Raw genomic sequence first — 19,791 nt, 5'->3', positions numbered from 1 at the left:
TATCATTATTTAATAAATTGTAAATTAAAAATTAAAAAAAAATATTGTTAATGACATGATTGTAAATAAGTATGAACTTCAAGATTTATTTCATAAATGTCTCCAAAAATGTATATATAGTTATAATAATTTGATGCAAAGCAAGCAACAATCCACTTAAGTATGGTTGGAGGCAATCGTAAAAAGAATGGTCAGTACAGTTGTGAAAAAAACACACCACTTATTATACGATTTTTATTCCGTAGAAATGGTTTTGGGTTCCTATCCTATCCAAATTGAAGACAACAATCCTTTTTTTTTTTTTTTTGTCAAACATTTGCTTTTTTCATTTATCAAATGGGGTTCATTACAAACAAAGCATTTTTGCGAGGGTATCAGCCCGACCATTGAAATCCCTAGAAACGAAATTGAAAGAACAAAAGGTAAGTCGAGAAGATAGAGAGAGGATATCATGTAGAATCCCATGGAGTTCCTTGGATTGGATCTCCCGATTAAGTGCTTTGACAAGATTCAACGAGTCAGAAGCAAAGATGATGTTGGTGAAATCCAATTCAATCGCAACTCTTACTGTTGCCAGAGTTGCTAGAGTTTCGGCCATCAACGGTGAGGAAACCTACAGAGTCGAGGATGCGCCTTCCAGGAGTGGACTGTCGTTTGGATCTCTAAAGCTCCATCCTAGGCCTGCGTGGCCTTCCGCTCGCCAGGGTGCATCTGAGTAGGCTAGGATTGCAGATCCCCGATTGGGGAAGCTCGGAGGGGGTCATTTTTTGGTAGGTTTTTGAGTGATTTTCAATTGGGCATCATGCCACTCCCTACATCGTAAGATTTCCATAGATAGATTATCTGCAGGTGTTGACCTTTCTTTGTTGAAAATCAGGCGATTTCGTCCCGTCCATATTGCCCAAAGTATTCACGGTGAGAGGGGGCCTGACGATATGCATGTAGGAGGGAGACAAATTAACTTCCCAGATAAGGTAATGCCCGCTTTGATTGTAGTGACTTCCATTGACCTGAGAGGGGTGGACAACAGAGCCAATTTCCATAAGCGTTCAGCAAAAGGGCAGTGAAAGAACAAGTGTAGGGTTGTCTCCTCAACTCCACAGTGAGGGCAAACTACGTTTGCACTAATCTGCTTTTGCTGGAGTTTTTCTCCTACTGGGAGAGCCTCTTGAGCAAGCTTCCAGAGGAACATTTTAACTTTTGGGGAGCATCTTAGTTTCCAAATTCCAGCGTGCCAATTAAAATCAGTTGCTGGAGGTGGTAGAGGGGGGTTGTCGCCTCTTTCTCTCAGAGTTAAAGCCTCATTGTATCCTAATTTTGCCGTGTACACTCCAGTCACCGTTGGTAGCCAAGCCCATTCATCTAAAGCTCCTGCTGTACTTGGTCTCAGCTTTAAAATATCAGTCTCGTAAGCAGGTAGGATCTCTCTTATCAAGGACACATTCCATTCTCCCGTTCTCGGAATAAGGAGTTCCGCAACACGTAATTTGCTTGATGCTTCTGTAGGTGGTCCCATTGGACATAGAGGTTTGGATAATGATAACCAGGGACTGTACCAGATTGGCGTATCCTCACCATTACCGATTAGGCGGCCCAATTTTTGTTTTAAGAGATCTCTCCCTAAGCAGATGCCTCTCCAACCATGTGAAGCAGAGGATGGTACAGGACATTGCAAGAAAGAGGAGGACTTACAGTAGTTGTCAATCAGCACTTTGGATAGTAAGCAGTCTGGTTTAGTAAGTATTCTCCAACTGAGCTTTGCTAGTAGTGCATCATTGAAAGTCTTTATCTCCATGAAGCCCAATCCACCCTGTTTAAACGAACGTGTCATTCTTCTCCAGGATATCCAGCACATCTACTTTTGGCTGGAGTTTGAGTCCCACCAGAACCTGGTGAGTGCAGACTGGATTCTTTTGCAAAGAGCATTTGGAAGTTTAAAGCACGTCATGGTGTATGTAGGCATGGAGGCAAGGAAAGATTTGAGTAGATTCAGTTTACCCGCCGAGGATAGAAATCTTGAAGACCAACTGATGGCTCTGTGCTGAATGCGGTCCACAATTTGTGTGAAGAGATCTTTCTTTTTTCGTCCGAAGAGTTCTGGTAGGCCAAGGTATTTCCCTTGACCACCTTCTTTTGTGATAGCTAGATCTCGTTTTACTCTTTCTTTTGTCGCTGCACTAGTATTCTTAGCAAAAGTGATCGCTGATTTTTCTGTATCGATCTTCTGACCCGAAGCCTCTTCATACTTTTGCAGAATATTTTTTAGTTTCAAACAGCTTTTGTGGTCAACTCTGCAGAAGAACATAGTGTCATCTGCGAAAAGCAGATGGTTCACTCGGGGGCTAGCTTTTGCCACTCTGATACCAGGGAGGGTGTCTTGTTCCTGAGCTTTGTTGCATAGACCATATAGGACTTCACTGCATAGAATGAATACATAGGGGGAAAGTAGATCTCCTTGTCTGATACCTCTAGTTGGTACTACCAATCCTAGAGCCTGGCCATTGATTAAGTAGGAATAAGAGACCGAGGTAATACATTGCATAATCCAATGGATCCAATGCCTATGAAAACCCATTCTCTCCAGGACCGCCTCAATGAAATCCCACTCTAACATGTCATACGCTTTACTCATGTTAGTTTTAACTGCCATGGATACCCTCTCTTTTGCGTTTGAGGTTTTTAGGTAATGTAGTGTCTCGTGTGTGACCAAGCCATTGTCTGATATTGCTATGTGGGGAACAAAAGCCGATTGGTTCTCGGAGATGCAGTTCTGCAGGATCGGTTGTAGCCGCTTTGTCAGTATTTTTGAGATGATTTTGTAGTATACCGAAAATAGTGCGATAGGCATGTAATCTGATACTTTCTGTGGACTTGGTACCTTGGGAATGAGCCTAACATGTGTATGGTTTATATTTTTAGTTAGATTACCAGATACGAAGAAAGCTTGAATTTCCGCAACTTTTTCATTCCCCACTGAGCTCCAATTTGACTGGAAGAAGCTTGCTGAAAATCCATCAGGCCCGGGGCTTTGTCTGGGTGGATATCAAAGCATGCACTTTTGATCTCCTCTGGACCTCTGCGGTTGGGATTCCAGTCAGCTTTTCATTATCCTGTGGGGATATGCACGGGTTCAGAGCTTCTAGCACTACTGACTTTCTGTCACCCTCCTGAGAGGTGCATATTTGTTTGAAATATTCGGTTATAGTTTGTATGATATCTTTTTCCTCAAACACTGGTGCTCCCGTAGCTTACTCCATAACATAAGTTTTATTAATAGCTCTCCGACCTTTTGTTGCAGCATGAAAATAACCCGTGTTTTTGTCTCCCAGGGTTAGCCAGAGCTGTCTACTTCTTTGTTGCCAGAAAGCCTTTTCTTACTTGTACGTTGCAAGGAGATCTTTGTTAATGAGGGAGATTTCTTCTTGGTTATCTACATCAGCATTCATACATGCTTCTAGTTTTTCTCTTAACTCATTAATCACTTTTTGATTGTTTTCATGTTGATCCTTGCTCCAGGTGATTATAGCATGACGGCAAGCACTAATGCGTTCATTGACTGAACCCGTAGGTATTGAAGCCCATGCATCAAGTACCATGTTGCGTACTTCCACATTATCTTTTAGTTGCCTGTCATACCTGAATAAACTTTTCTTTCTTTTTTTGATAGGATCAAAAGAAGTGACCAAAGGGCGGTGGTCTGAGCCTTCAAATCTCAAGTATTCACTACGGCCAAAGGGGAATTCTACTACCCATTCACTGTTGGACATTGCCCTATCTAACCGACAGTGGACCAGGTGAGTATGTCTTTTACCTCTCCAAGACAGGTAGCAGCCAATATGTTTTAAATCATAAAGATCATAAGAAGACATAAATGACCTTAGTGCAGTAAATGAACCTTATGTTCTTGGTGGGCCACCAACCTTTTCAGTGTCATTTATGATATCATTGAAGTCACCGGTAAGGAACCAAGGGCCATTTCTACAGGATGCCAAATCCTGGATCTGATTCCAAATGAGAGCATGCTTGGTGTGGTCCGGTTCTCCATATACAAAGGTAGAGAAAAATATTTTTCCTTTTGACGCAATGTAGTTTGGACACGACTGAAGAATTTCTATGTCTACACTTGGTTTCCAGAACAGAGCGAGTCCACCCGCTGTTGTTGGTGAAGGGGGAACTGATGTAGCGACATCATCTTATTCTTTTACTGGACTTTACTCTACATTTATTTTCATTAGTTTTGTTGGGCTTTATTATTTATTATTGGGTTTCTTTTAAGTCGGTGTAGTTGTTGCTTGCTCGACAAGTTCCGACGAGGGTTTTGTTTGCGGAGACATATAAGTACTCTTTTTCTTGTAACGTGAACGGCAGCTGTTTTAAGAGTTTTAATAAAAGAGAAGTTTCTCTTATTCCAAGTCTTTGAATTCTCTTACTCTTTGATCCATTGATACAAAGATAATAGAACTCTAAGCTGCGACTTGTTCTTCGAGAATCCATTGATATCCGGAGTTCGTGTCGTACTATCACCCTGCATTAGTTGGTATCAGAGCCCAAGATCCTAATCATGCATCCAAAGAAAAATCTTCAAACCCAGCTCGATGAACACAACGATGAATTTCGGAAGATGATGGCTGAGATGCAACATAATTTTCGAGATACCATGCGAACCACTATTGAATCTGCATTACGAGCTATCTTCCAAGCTTCAGCGTGATGTTCTGGGTGTGCAGAGACAAGAAGAGCCAGTTTTTGATGAGGTTGACGACGAGGAAGACGTTGAAGATAACCCTTTTGCACCACTTGGTGACTTACCAGATCGGAGGCATCAACATCGTGACATCATTGCAGCTCCACGTTTTGAAGATAGGCGGTGGGAATCAGGTTTTCGACTTGAGATACCTGAATTTACTGGAGGGTTACAACCAGATGAGTTTCTCGATTGGCTTAACACAACAGATGAATTGCTGGCGTTCAAAGAAGTTCCTGATAAGATGTGTGTATCTCTTGTGGCGACACGGTTCCGAGGCAGAGCATCGGCGTGGTGGCAGCAAACTAAGGAATCATGTGCAAGGGCAGGCAAAGATCGTATTGCTTCGTGGGAAAAGCTGAAAAGGCTGATGAGAAAGGCCTTTTTGCCTTATAATTACACATGCACCTTGTACACACGACTTCACAATTTGAGACAAGGTTCAAAGTCTGTTGATGAGTATGCGTCAGATTTTTTTTCTTTAATGGCCAGAAATTCATTAACAGAGAATGAAGAGCAGAGAGTGTCGCGTTTTATTGGCGGTCTTCGTTTACAAATTCAGAACACTCTACTACAGTTTAACCCCATGACGGTTTCGGAAGCACATCAGCGTGCTTTATTAATTGAGCAGCAAGCTCATGGGCAATCATCTTCTTGGAATTCATCTCATTTGCGTTTGGGTTCTTCCACTGAAACAGGGGCAATCAAAACTAGTGAACCTGTGCGACACAACGATTTTTACGAGAATAGTGGTATGTCAGGACAAACGCGGACACCGGCTTCTAAGTGTTTTAAGTGTGGGGAACAAGGTCATCGTCAAGCTAGTTGTCCCACTCTCCAACGTCGCGGCCTGTTAGCAAGTGATGCACCTGTTTATGATGATTATTTAGACGACAATGAGCCTGATGAGACTACAGAAGAAGTACTTGGTGATACGGAGAAACTTCATGATTCCACACGGTGTTGAAGAATCATGGCTTCGTACTAACATATTTCACTCTACTTGTACCATTCGGGGAAAAGTTTGTTGAATAATCATTGACTCTGGCAGCTGCACCAACGTGATTTCCGAGGAAGAAGTGACAAAATTGGGCTTGTTTACAGAGTCTTATCCTACTCCGTATCAAATTGCATGGCTTACGTCTAAATCCGACATGCGCGTGTCTAAACGAAGTCGAGTTCCTTTTTCCATGGGTTCAAACTATAAATACTTGGTGTTGTGTGATGTTGTTCCTATGGATGTGTGTAATCTCTTGTTAGGGAGACCTTGGCAGTATGATCGTCGAACGATACATGATGGATTTGCTAATACACATTCTTTCACCTATGAGGGAAAGCGTATTATTTTGGTACCGTCACGGTCTGCCTCCGAACCTCTTGTTGCTAGTCACGATATTGAGCAACCCACGAATCCAACTACTACTCCTAAGGCCACGTTATTGGTTTCAAAAGCTCATATTTTCCATGAAGTTGAACATGCTGAATTGACGTATCTTCTTATTTTGAAACCAGACTCTCCATCGGTGACGGAGACTACACCTATTGCATTTCATGCTCTCCTGGACGAGTTCAAGGATGTTTTTCCTAGTAAGTTACCAGAGGGATTGCCACCAATGCGTGATATCCAGCATTGTATTGACTTGGTGCCCAATACGGTTTTGCCGAATCGACCTCACTATCGTATGAGCCCGATGGAGCATGATGAATTTCGCAAGCAAGTAGAGGAGCTTCTTGCTAAAGGTTATTTGCGATAAAGCCTTAGTCCGTGTGCAGTGCCAGCCTTGGTTATTTCCAAGAAAGATGGTACTTGGTGTATGTGTGTGGATAGTAGGGCGATTAATAAAATTACGGTGATGTATCGGTTTCCAATTCCTCGTTTGGATGATCTCCTTGACTAAATTGGTTCTACTTCTATAGTTACCAAGTTAGATCTCAAGAGTGGCTATCACCAAATCCGTATTCGTCCTGGTGATGAGTGGAAGACTGATTTTAAGACTAGAGAGGGTCTTTTTGAATGGCTCGTTATGCCCTTTGGTTTGTCAAATGCTCCAAGCACTTTCATGCGTGTTATGAATCAAGCCTTGCAACCTTTTATTGGACGGTTTGTTGTCGTTTATTTTGACCATATACTGATTTTTAGTTCAACTCTTTCAGAACATCTTGACCATTTACGTGACGTTCTACTTGTGCTCCGCCGTGAGAAATTATTTCTTGCGCCTAAGAAATGTTCTTTTAGCGTGTCGGAAGTGCTTTTCCTTGGTTATGTCATTTCTAGCAGCGGTTTGAAAGTTGATCCATCTAAGGTCAGTGCGATAAAATCTTGGCCATCACCGAAGACAGTTACCGATGTACGAAGCTTCCATGGACTTGCCTCCTTTTACCGACATTTTATTCAGCATTTTAGCGGTATCATGGCCCCAATAACGAACTGTATGCGGTCAAGCCAATTCATATGGACGGATGAAGCGGAAGTTGTTTTCCGTGAGATCAAGATGAAGTGTTCTTCAGCCCCAGTTTTGGTACTTCCCAATTTTTCTTTGGCATTTGAACTCCATTGTGATGCCTCAAAAACAGGCATTGGAGCGGTGTTAAGCCAGCTGGGCAAACATGTTGCCTTTTTTAGTGAAAAAATAGCGGGCTCGCGTGGGCGTTATAGTACGTATGACATTGAATTATATGATGTGGTCCAAGCCATTAAGCACTGGCGTCACTATCTTTTTCACAAAGAATTTGTTCTTTTTACTGATCACGATGCACTTAAGCATATGGGGGCTCAAGATAAAGTTTCTTCACGTCATGCTTCGTGGTTTGCCTATTTGCAACAATTTACGTTTGTGATTAAGCACAAGGCGGGATCGCTTAATAAAGTGGCTGACGCTCTTAGTCGACGGCATTCACTTCTCTCAACGTCTCATGCGTCTATCACCGGTTTTGCGATGTTACCAGAGTTGTATCCTACGGATCCTTTTTTGGGAAAATTTGGAGTGACATTGAGCTAGACCGTAGCTCTGATTATTTGGTGGTTGATGGATTTTTGTTTCGTGGAATAAAGCTTTGTAGTCTTCGACTTCACTTTATTCGGGAACTGCATGGCGAAGGTCACATTGGACGTGATCGGACATTGAAGTTGGTGACTGACTCGTATTTTTGGCCAACGTTGAGAAGGGATGTTGAGCGGTTTATTGTCAGATGCGGAGTTTGTCAAGCTTCAAAGGGAAAGCATCTAATGCGGGTTTGTATTTGCCTTTGCCGATCCCGACGCAACGGTGGACTGTTATTAGTATGGACTTTGTTCTTGGCTTACCGCGCACACAACGTGGTAATGATTCTATCTTTGTGGTTGTTGATCGTTTTTATAAGATGGTTCACTTCATTCCTTGCCAAAAAACGACGGATGCGTCCCAAGTTGCTGCTTTGTTTTTCCGAGAGATTTATCGTCTCCATGGCCTTCCTTTCTCCATTTTCTCTGATCGAGATTCTCGATTTTTGAGCCACTTTTGGCTCTCTTTGTGGAAATTAGTACGCACTAGTTTGGATATGAGTTCTGCCTATCATCCTCAATCAGACGGCCAAACTGAGGTGACTAATCGAGCATTAGGTGATCTTTTGCGGTGTTTGGTTGGTGACAATATTCGTTCTTGGGATAGGGTTCTTTGTCAAGCAGAGTTTGCGCATAATCATGCGGTGAATCGTAGCACTGGATTTAGTCCATTTCGTGTGATGTATGGTTTTGTTCCCCGTGGTCCACTTGACTTAAGTGTAGCTCCAGATCGTACACGTTTTCATGGGAGGGCTTGTGATGTTGTTGAAGAGTTTCAATCTGTTCATGACCATGTCAAATCTAATTTGGAGGCTGCCACCGTGAAGTATAAAGCTGCTGTTTATATTCACAGACGTGACATACACTTCGACGTTGGTGATTTGGTCTGGGCTGTTCTGACAAAGGATAGATTTCCTAAATCCACTTACAACAAGCTCAAGGCTCCTAAGATTGGACCTTTAGAGGTTCTCGGGAAGATTAATAATAATGCTTATCGACTTCGTTTGCCTCCTCACATGCATACAGCCGATGTTTTAACGTTAAGCACCTATTCCCGTATGTTAGTGATGATGACGACGTCAATTCGAGGACGAATTCACCCCCGGCGACCTGATGTAGCGACATCTTCTTATTCTTTTACTGGACTTTACTCTATATTTATTTTCATTAGTTTTGTTGGGCTTTATTATTTATTATTGGGTTTCTTTTAAGTCGGTGTAGTTGTTGCTTGCTCGACAAGTTCCGACGAGGGTTTTGTTTGTGGAGACATATAAGTACTCTTTTCTTGTAACGTGAACGGCAGCTGTTTTAAGAATTTTAATAACAGAGAAGTTTTTCTTGTTCCAAGTCTTTGAATTCTCTTACTCTTTGATCCATTGATACAAAGATAATAGAACTCTAAGCTGCGACTTGTTCTTCGAGAATCCATTGATGATATCCGGAGTTCGTGTCGTACTATCACCATACATTAGGAACTAAGAAGGATGAGGAGTAGCCCATCCAGTCTAGGTGTTGGAGCACAAACTCTGTCGAGTTATGCGTCTCCATGAGGAATGAAACATCGAGAAAATCTTTCTCTTGATGTCCCTTAGCCGCTGGCCTATTATGGAATTCCTCAACCCACAACAGTTCCAGCTCAAAAGTCTTAAGGAAGAGGAGTTGACTGATTCTGAAAATCCACCACTCGTTTCTTGCTTGTCGGGATCAAAGTGATCTTGGGAGCAGGCGGCTTTGATGGTTTTGGTTTTCCAGTTCTTGAGGTTCCAGCTTCAGACGTGTTATCTTTATTTCTTGGTTCTTTGGTTCTAGAGGGACCACTCATGGCAGCACCTTTTCCCCCTTGAGACTTGGTAGTCTTCTTTAGGGAGCCTAAGGTTAGGTTTTGTTTTTGTGATTTTGCTCCCATTTTGCTTTTGATGCACCTTTAGCTGATGTTGGTTGACCTCTACCTCTCTTATGACTCTCCACCTCATGTGGGGTCAGCCTAGGTAGGTCCTCAAGGGTGTGTCTTCCTGGAGAGATGTTATTAGTTGGCGGAGGAGATATCCCTTGGTGCACACCAGGGTCTAGATCTGCAGAGGCCGCTAAGATACAATCCGCTGTGTTTGCCATTATGTTCCTACTCTCTCCTTGGATGACTCACATCTTTTTTGCAGCGCTTTCAGTTTGATCTACGCAGGAAGTATACTGGATTGTGACTTCCCTAAGGTCGTTCAAAATTTGCTCTCTTGTTAGTGTTTGAAAAGGTGGGGGTGTGGTTGGGTCCGGACTAGTGGCCGTTCTCTCTAGTGGAGGTCGTCGAGCTCTGGAGGAAAAGGATGCTTCCTGACTGGATAGAGCAGGAGAGACGATTTTTGCTCTCCATTCTAAATTATGTCTTTTGAGGTAGCCTCCATTCCCTCTTTGTGACCAATTTTGCCGAAAATCTCTCTGAGAGGATCTGGTTTGACGTTCTGGAACTCGCATGGGATATCTGCGGTGAGAGATGAGAGGGTGGTTGTTTGATCTGGCTTCCACCTGTGAGTAAGATCGATCCTCCATGAGCACTGCTTTCCTTTTCCTGAGACTATAGTCTTGGTCAGGTTGGCTTCGAGGTTCGGGGGTTCCCGCAGTCACTCTTAGTGCAGTAAAATTGTCTTGGGGGGTGTAGTAGTTCCTTGATACTAGAATAGAAGCCGTTGGCTCAGATTGTCTTAGGGAGGTAGACTGCTTCTCCTTTTGGATCGCTAGCCCATGGCAGTCTTTTTCTCATGTGTGAGTCGGTGACAATGTAAGCAATGGTTTTTAAGGTTTTTGTAGTCCAGGTACACTATTGATTCCTTACCATTTGCGAATTCAACAACAGTTTGTTTTGTTAGGGGTTGTAGCCCGTTGATAAGGACTTTCAATTCCATATCCAAGAATTCTCCCAACTCCTCTGCCACTGTTTTTAGCATTGCGGGTTGCCATAAATGTTTTGGGAGTCCTTGTAGTTCTATCCAAAAGGGTATCATGGCTGGGAAGGATTCAGAGATAACTGGTTCCCACTTTTGAAAAATAACCATCCATTGATCAAAGAAGTAAGGTCTATTATCCAATACCTTTTGCATATCATCTTCATACTCAAAAGAGATCTGAAAGCAGCCTTTACTTAGATTTGCCCCTGTTGTTGTTCCTCGTAGGTTCCAGCGGTTAGAGAGGAAAGGAAATAACGACCAAAGGCGTTGAGCAGATGGGTTTGTGAATCTATCCATGAGCGTGAGGGCGTTTGCTTCTATAAGCTCTGAAGTATCCAGATCTGGTGCTCGGATACGTTTTCGTGGAGATGGTGAGAAACCCTGATCAATACCTTTCCCATTAAGGTGATATGGTATGTTTCTGCTCATTTTGAGAGATTACTTTGCAGGGTAAAGGATTAGTATGGGAAAAGGTCTCTTTCAGCGGGTTTTCTTAAATTGTCGGGGGCTGGGAGGGATTCAAACGTTTTCCAAAGGTTTGCAATGGTTACAACGGTTAAAAAAAGGAGATTAAAATATGAGAATTACCAGTCTTGCTACTGTAAGTCGAGGTGATCCAGACTGAAGACTCAGCTTGAGGAGATTTGTTGGGTTGAGTTGCCGGAATCTTCAGCCAAAACCCCAGAATTCAAATTATCCATATAGTTACTAATTTATTCATAAAATTATTATTATACTATAGAAATATATGTGTAATTTTATTGTGAACCAAAATTATTTTTTCACCAATCAAATATCATTCCATACCGTTTATTTTGTATTAACCGCGCTTTTTCCGTAAATATATTTTTCTTCCATGAACCGCAGTTGAACCATTTGTCCCGCACAACCAAATATGCGGTCACCATTCGGACCCTTAGACTCCCAAACCATCCAAGCAAGTTGGAAACATGTCATACCATGGCCTTGGGTAAATGGTTTCTTCTCCTATTTTCCCACATACCTCTTCTTCAACCATCTCATCTTGTCACTCAATTGCTTCATATTCTTAAACTCAAACGATATACTTTTGAACAAGTTTGTAAAATGCAGACTTGTCATTGAGTATTGAATAATGATCATTCATTGATTGGAGTAAGATTACCTCATCTTCTTCACTCCATTTTTTCTGAAAGTGAATCCCAACCACCTTGCCACGTTTTGAAAAAGTACGACTCTCTCGATATCGAGAGAGCCGAGAGATATCGAGAGAGCCGAGAGATATAAAACTTTTGGAATCGATTTTACTTTTTAGAGTTTATGCAATAGAATGGGAAGTCTGGTTGGGTGACATTGTTTATCTAAACCACAAATAAACCAACAAATATCTCACACTAATAAATTAAAAAATTTCACCATTTAAAGTGATGCACCTCAATAAAATTTATAGATTCTATCTTTTTCAAAAAAGTTATGCATGCACAATTAACACACTTTGAATCACTTCTGGAAATTTACGGTTGAATCTGATTGTGAAACATGAAATCGACCACTTGAATTAAGCAAAAAAAGGTAGTTTCCGTTTTTTTAATCCAATAAAAGAAATCTGCTTTTAATTTTTTTCATATCTGATAAAATGAAAAACGCACTATGTTGAAAATAACTCCATAAATGGTGTGGGACACCTTAAAATCCACTTTTCATGATTAATTGATTAATAAAAATTTTATAATTATGCAATAAATAATCATAACTATAAATAACAAAATAAATAATAATTAATTCATATATGTCATAAATAGCAAAAAATATTAATAAATAAATAGTGTTTTTAGTTATGCATAAAAAAATATGTACATAAAAATTTGAACTTTTAGTTTAAATAAATATGTTTAAAGATAAATATGTTTTTCATTAACAAAAATACATAATAAATTACAATTTTATTAATTATTTATATAGTTACTAATTTATTCATGAAATCATTATTATACTATAGAAATATATGTGTAATTTTATTGTGAACCGAATTTACTTTTTCACCAATCAAATATCATTCTGTACTGTTTATTTTGTATTAACCGCACTTTTCCGCAAATATATTTTTCTTCCATGAACCGCAGTTGAACCATTTTTCCCGCACAACCAAATATACGATCACCATTCGGACCCTTAGACTCCCAAGCCATTTTAGCAAGTTGGGAACATGGTATACCATGGCCTTGGGTAAATGGTTTCTTTTATTATTTTCCCACATACTTCTTCTTCAACCATCTCATTTTGTCACTCAATTGCTTCATATTCTTATACTCAAACGATATGGACTTTTGAACAAGTTTGTAAAATGCAGATTGTCATTGAGTATTGAATGATGATCTATCATTGATTGAAGTAAAATTACCTCATCTTCTTCGCTCTATTTTTTCTGAAAGTGAATCCCCACCACCACCTTACCACGTTTTGAAAAAGTACGACTCTTTTGATATCGAGATAGCCGAGAGATATCGAGAGAGCCGAGAGATAGAAAACTTTTTGGAATCGATTTTACTTTTTAGGTTTATGCAATAGAATGGGAAGTCTGGTTAATCTAAACCACAAATAAACCAACTAATATATCACACGAATAATTAAAAAAAAATTCACCATTTAAAGTGATGCACCTCAATAAAATTTATAGATTCGATCTTTTTCAAAAAAATTATGCACAATTAACACACTTTGGATAGAACTACAAGGACTCCCATAATTTATGCATAACTAACACATATCGAAATTATATGATTGACTTCAATAAAAAAAAGATATCTTATATTGATCATACAATCGAGACATTTACAATGGGAGAATTCTCACTGAATCAAGGAATGAGGAAGGAGATATGAAAAAGAGTTCCAAAAATAGTAAAATATTTGCTTGTCTTCTCTGATCAAAATGAGTGCAATGCTAGAATGCCATCAAGTGGAAGAAAATTACATGTCTTGCCATAAAACAAACTGGATATAATCTATATAATATTTTTGAATTCATTTTATAGATGTTTCCAAACACTCACATTCTAATTAATTTATAGCTATTCTTGCAACCAAACATAGTATTAGTATTATCCATATTATTTTTTTGATTTTTCTTTTAAACTAACATTTATTTCAGATTTTCTAAAATATAGATATTTAAATAATTTTGTTGACAAAATTTAAAATCATGATTCTCCAATCATTTTATTTTATTTTTAGTTATTTTGAATCATCATATAATACATAAAAGGGTGTATTGTCCATTTTAATTTGTTAGGGTATCATTTCGTAAATTAGAGGTTCCCATAATTACACCTCATTCACCTCTTTTCGAGATCTCGAACCAAGTCCTATACTTACTTCCTTTGGTTTACACCTCTTCCCAAGCAAGCTATATATATATATTTCCCGACCAAAGAAAAAGCTGAGCAAAGTTTTCCTATTTCACGTATGCAGTTTCGAGTGAACCGAACGCTGACAACCAGAAGTTACATATACTCCATGTGATCGAGTTAATAAATTTAAATCTACCCGCAAAAGAGAGAAATTAAAACGTGACGTCCACGAGACACATGCATATATATTACTCAAGATACAATATTCTGAAACATCTTAAAAGTATATATAACAACACGATATATATATTAGCTATACAATATTCGGATAGTGTTGAAATTTTTTTTTTGGTAAGGGTGTTGAAATTATTATTTGAAGTATTTGATATATATACACGTTAGTGCTGTGTATAAAATATATAACGTCTAAAGGATTAATTAAGTAAAGGATTAAATTAGGGTTTTTGTGAGAAAAGTCGTGCGTGACAATGTCAATGCTTCTCAGACATCTCTCGAAGCTAAATCTCAAGAAACCGAAAGATGCTCTCGTAAGTTACTCTCGTTTTGTAGTTTCTATTTTATTTTTCATTGTTGGATACTGACCACTGACTAGTTCTGTTTTGGTTGGTAGAAAAACCAGAGTGTTAGATTGTCGCAAACCCCGCCCTATCTGACTATCGGCTTTTGGTTGAAAGAAGACTCGCTCCATTTGTACGACCCAGTCAAGGAAGAGACTATCAAAATTTCAGATAAAACACTCCCCGAGGAGCTCAATACGTTGGAATTGCAGGGAATATCACATGGTTGGGGACTTTTCATGGACCAAAACGACAGCTCTGTTGTACGTATCTCCGACTTCTTTCTCCCTTCAGCATCAAAATCATCCCCTAAGATCACGCCTCTGCCTCCTCTGTGTCCGCTGCCCGATTACAAACTGGAATCCGTGAAAAAAGTGTCAATGTCCTCTTATCCTGACCAAGAGGATGAGGAATGTGTAGTTGCTGTCAAGTTTATGGGGTTTCAGTTGAGTCTCTGTGTACCCGGTCGAGACTCGGAGTGGACGAACATTGTAACCCCTTTTGAGTACTTCCACAACAACTCGAGTCTCACGTATTCCAAGAGAGATAAAAGTTTCTATATGCTCGCTCCAGGAAGCCGTTTCTTGGCTTCCTGGCATATCCATTCCAAGAACTGGGACTACCCAAAGTTCCACGAGTTGCGGTTTCGCAACATTCCTAGGTTTTGGCGGTCAGAGTGGCAGCTATTGGATTCGTGTGCCAAGACTGAACACTTATTGGAGGCCCCCTCGGGCGAATGTTTCCTCGTCAAGTGGTATATATATAATATATACAAGATTTTTTTATAAGGGAAGAGAAAAAAACTGTTAAATGCTAAAACATCTTGGTTGGTTCGTGCTTACAGGTATGGGGAGAGCTTGCCTTGTGTGTTCAATGAGAAAGAAACAATCTACTATAAGACAAACCGGTTCATGGTCTTCAGACAGGAAGAGGTAAATAAAGATGGAGTAAGAAGCATGTGTTACACAGAGGACATTGGGGATATATGCATTTTCCTTGGAGACAATGAACCTTTTTGTGTTCAGGCCAGCTCATGCCCTGGTCTCAAGCCTAACTCTATCTATTTCATGGGTTACGGCTTTGGAGTTTATGACCTCGCAACCAAAACTGCCCAAGAGTTGGGTGACAAAGGTTTACCAGGCTCAGTATTTGCTTGCCCGTACTGGATTCCTCCGGTTTTTCTCTAGCATTTTCTTTTTTTGGTTGTCTTTTTGTTCCTTATATTAAACAGGGGTTATTAAGTCTTGTTTTGTTTTGATTCATCCTAGACAATGTACAGACTCTCGGTTCTTACCGAGGGAGGGAAGTGCATTGTCTACATCTTTACCGAGAGAATTCCTACTTATCATGGCTACCCCAATCCAGCTTTCTTTGTCTTTGTCACAACGTTTAAAACTTCCTAATGTCATTGTTATTAGCAATACCCCCACCAAATCTAGACTCGGCCACATGTTTTAGCTGTCCTGCATCTACTATACACATCATTATGTATATCGTTGTGAAAAAACATAGCAATTTCTATTAGCACGATTAAAAACATAGCATCTACTAGACGCATCATATGTCTGGGCAAAGCCTATAGCAGTACGTCAGGCTACTCTCCTACACAAAGTTCTACTTGACTCGGAAGCTGTGTCCAGTAATCCTTAAAAGTTCTATTGTGTATTTATTACATCTTAGAAATGTTGTGTTTAGTTGGTCTATGAACCCAGCACTTTGCCTGGTTGTACACACTCTTTGAAGGTGAAAACAGCTCAGTGATGCTTCTTTCTACCTCTATGAATCAACAAGTTTACAAACTTTCTCGTAAGTACCATGGAAAGCAAAAGGTGTACATATATGAACCGTAGAGAGCTTCGACGTCGTACCTGCGCTTCATGTAGACGTTTGACCTCCTCCTTCAACTGAAACTCTGCTGCAGCCTTCTCACTTTCAATCCAAACACCAAAGCCAGAAGCTAGCAGACAACTTTGCAATACAATATTGATCCAGAGAATCAGTACGCCCTAGAGTCCACGTTACCAGTAAATCTGTTAGTTCACGGTCGCTTTTCTCCAGCTCTGTATACTCCTACTAGATCAGGGGTATTTCAATAAACGGCATGTTTACATGATCATATGTATTAAAGATACCAGTTCACAAGCAAAAACAAAATATATCAATTAATTGAGGCACTTCTGTTTTGCAACCATCGAATGAGTCCGTCATATTCACAAGACCGTGTTAGCAAGTAGAGCAATGGGTCTTTCACACAAAAAATCAAAAGAATTTAACACGACAATGAAATTTATTGCATTAAGTAGTAGAAAAACGCCTTAGGGGTTCAACGGAGAACTATCAGGTCTGCCTAAGCCACTTAAAAAAATTGAAGAGTAGTATAGACTAGGAGAAACAAACAAACAAACACACAATATGTAAAGATAATGCTAGTACAGCACAAAACGAATTGCGTGGTTGGTGAACGTACCTCTCCGTTGAAGAAAGTTTCTCTTTGACCTTGCTGAGCACAGTCCACTTCGTCCTGCCATGCTTGATTCTGCAATATTAGAAGTAACTTCTCTGGAGTAGCCAAATCTAAAAGCTCATAAAAGTTGTTTTCAAGGGTTGGAATATATTTCTCATTTTTGGAATTCGATTTCTCCAGATATTTTTTTATGTGAAACGAGCCACCATAAAATCCAATAGAAGGTGGTCTTATCAGAGTTACCTTTTTACATATATGTTCTATAGTCTATACATCTAACAGAAAATTTGCAAGTGTGCTAAGACTTCATTATTGAAATTTACATCCACGATGCAGAGCACGATAATCTGATGTGACATACCTGGATCACTTGGTTTGCTTCATCTGGGGAATTCTTTTGTCCTTTGCGAGCACGAGCTTCCATATCTTGCAGCTCTTGATTCAGAGATGTACATTCGGCCTGAGTAATACTTGCTATTTATTTGTATGAAGTTCGAATATAATGATGATGAGAGAAGAAAACACATAGAAGATGAGTTCATCTAAACACCACCTTCTGTCCACGAACTGCCGCTTTCGTTGTCCTTTCATCAAATATTCTCACAAATACCAGCAAATTTAAAACTCAGATCAAAGTAGTGGTAATGCAAGTAGCATTTGCTATAATCTTCATTTCCCCGAGACTCGCACAAAACCTCTTCAAGTTGATCTTGAATCTTCATGGACGTCTTATCAGCTCTACCTGTTCTTTCTCCAGACTGATTGAAATGCCAACTTTTGCCTCATCCCCCGCGCCTTGAGCCACATTCCCTTCACCAACCGGAGATACATGCACTACAGATCCCAGTTTCTTCAGGTATTTCTTTTTGAAGAATCATCTAAATCCCGTTGTGTGCCTTTTTTTTGGGACTATCAACCTTACTATGAGCAGAATGCTCGTCTTCGGCTCTCATTTCAGTGGTGGAGAGCTCCTCCCGCAATGGCTGGAATAAGAAAATACTGTCTCAATGGTCTATGTTTGTAATAGTATATCGCGAACAGCAAATTACTGGAAGTCATTAACGAAACTATATATATCAATTAGTTGTAGACACTTGTGTTTAGCAACCATTAAAATCAAAAGAACAATGGGTCGTTCACACAAAAAAAGATCAAAAGGACTTGACAGGACAATGAAATTTATTGCATTAAATAATAATTAAAAAACACAGAACAAACAGGTCTGCCTAAGCCACTTGATAAATAAAGATTGAAGAGTAGTGTAGACTAAGATAAACAAACAATCAGAAACCGTTGATGCATTGACAAGAAGAGGCAGATTCTTAGAAACTGTGAATGTTACCTAGGGTGAGTAGTGTTCTGCTAACCATTTCATGGCTCTGCCACTTCAACCCTCAACTTTTGCATTCCAGCCTATATAACAAACAAACAAGAAGGTCATTCTCCACTTGACCAGTTGTAACATAACGATTAAACAGCATTCAGAGAAAGGCAAACTTTATGAATCATCTTATTCATACCCGAGACAGGTCAATGTATTTGTTTAACAAGTTCATCTACTTCTTCTTCTAAAGGCATTTGATAGATATAAGATTCAGAGGAAACCAATGAAAAATCTCATAATTTGTTTGACAGACTAGCAAGAGAAATTACTAAAACTCCTAAGGTTCTGTGCCGGATTAGTTGCTTAAAAGCGGTAGAGCAGATTTATCGGATTTACTTAAACGGCACACAAAGGATATAACAATACCAAACTGGCCGGATCTAAGAAGCTTCACGTTTCTTCTCTGCCTTGATTCATACTCTTTCTTCTTGGTCTGGGAAAGCTGAAGTTTAAAGCTGTTGAAGAAGCTCTTAAGATAGGTGGTAGCACCATTGTCTCCACACGATTCGATTCCCAAGCTAAAATCAAATCACAAATGTCAATCTACTAGTAAAATATAACTCCAGTATCTGTAATTAACGATAGATTAAAAGCACTATGAAGCTCAAAATATACTAATATTATTAACATAAGAAGAATCGGTAGTTAACTTTACTAATTTGGCAGGAGAAAAATTTGCTGGGGAAATCACAATGAGCAACGTAAGCGATCCTGAGAATTGAGCCCTACGATTCCTAGAACCGATCTTCGATTTTGTACCGGAACTAACTAACTCACCCACCGTCCGTGACGAATTTCTTGCTCCGATCCGGTTTGACCCGACGATGCTCCTCCCTCCTCCTCCGTCTCCATCTACGCGGCCGCTTCGTAACGCCTTCTTCACCTTGCTAACAGCCGTCGAAGACTCGAAGTCAGAGGTCTATAAAGCCAAGGTGACGGTGATAACGCCGCCTTCTTGCCGCCGTTGCTCCGATCAGATCTCGCCGATTGGGGAATGTAGGTCAGCGGACGAGTTCCGGTGCTCCGGCAATCAGCTACTAAGAAGAAGTCGTAAACGATTTCTGGGAGCTCCGCGAATCGCCAAATGGAGAAGGAAACGATTCCGTCAGATTGAAACTACACTTGAGATTTCGGATTTTGTAGATTCCGGTTTCCGGAGATTTTGATTTGAGGAGATGAGAGAGAGAGAGAATTAATATTTCTTAGGTAATTTTTTATTCAACAATATAAAAGGAGAAGCGTGGGGACTACAAAATAGAGTACTATATGATATGAAAAAAAAAAAAAAAAAAGCTTACAACAAACAAAAGAAACTAA

The 19,791-nt window shown here is 39.9% G+C and overlaps 3 protein-coding genes across 8 annotated transcripts; 2 read left to right on the top strand and 1 right to left on the bottom strand.

Annotated features, from left to right (window-relative positions):
• Positions 1 to 3,594: 3,594 nt before the first annotated feature.
• LOC104748953 (uncharacterized) lies at positions 3,595 to 7,743 on the top strand. Its single transcript, XM_087487444.1, has 6 exons — positions 3,595 to 3,601; positions 3,668 to 3,794; positions 3,929 to 4,031; positions 4,728 to 5,704; positions 5,796 to 6,484; positions 6,662 to 7,743. Exons 1-6 carry the CDS (start codon positions 3,595 to 3,597, stop codon positions 7,741 to 7,743), a joined length of 2,985 nt encoding a protein of 994 aa, XP_087343570.1.
• A 6,622-nt stretch (positions 7,744 to 14,365) lies between these two features.
• On the top strand, positions 14,366 to 15,888 carry LOC147927404 (uncharacterized). The gene is made up of 3 exons (XM_087489622.1): positions 14,366 to 14,596; positions 14,680 to 15,380; positions 15,471 to 15,888. The coding sequence occupies exons 1-3, from the start codon at positions 14,537 to 14,539 to the stop codon at positions 15,811 to 15,813; spliced, it is 1,104 nt and encodes a 367-aa protein (XP_087345748.1). The 5' UTR covers positions 14,366 to 14,536; the 3' UTR covers positions 15,814 to 15,888.
• A 371-nt stretch (positions 15,889 to 16,259) lies between these two features.
• Positions 16,260 to 19,714, bottom strand: LOC109129034 (golgin candidate 1-like). 6 transcript variants are annotated; one of them, XR_002035357.2, is made up of 8 exons: positions 19,125 to 19,714; positions 18,841 to 18,992; positions 18,433 to 18,503; positions 17,644 to 18,073; positions 17,452 to 17,550; positions 17,094 to 17,162; positions 16,495 to 16,699; positions 16,260 to 16,402 (listed from the first exon to the last, which is right to left on the bottom strand). XR_002035357.2 is itself a non-coding variant. In XM_087489624.1 (8 exons), the coding sequence occupies exons 5-8, from the start codon at positions 17,512 to 17,514 to the stop codon at positions 16,397 to 16,399; spliced, it is 276 nt and encodes a 91-aa protein (XP_087345750.1). In that variant the 5' UTR covers positions 17,515 to 17,550; positions 17,644 to 18,073; positions 18,433 to 18,503; positions 18,841 to 18,992; positions 19,125 to 19,714; the 3' UTR covers positions 16,260 to 16,396. The 6 variants fall into 6 exon arrangements, 3 of the variants coding, with proteins under 3 accessions (XP_087345750.1, XP_087345751.1, XP_087345749.1); XR_002035355.2 differs by having other exon boundaries at positions 16,495 to 16,696; XM_087489624.1 differs by having other exon boundaries at positions 16,495 to 16,632.
• Positions 19,715 to 19,791: the final 77 nt, after the last annotated feature.

This window comes from Camelina sativa, chromosome 15 (assembly GCF_030686135.1).
Source record: "Camelina sativa cultivar CO46 ecotype springtype chromosome 15, ASM3068613v1".
NCBI lineage: Eukaryota > Viridiplantae > Streptophyta > Magnoliopsida > Brassicales > Brassicaceae > Camelina > Camelina sativa.
The sequence above is the reverse complement of the archived record's forward strand: the minus strand, read 5'-3'. Positions and strand labels throughout refer to the sequence as shown.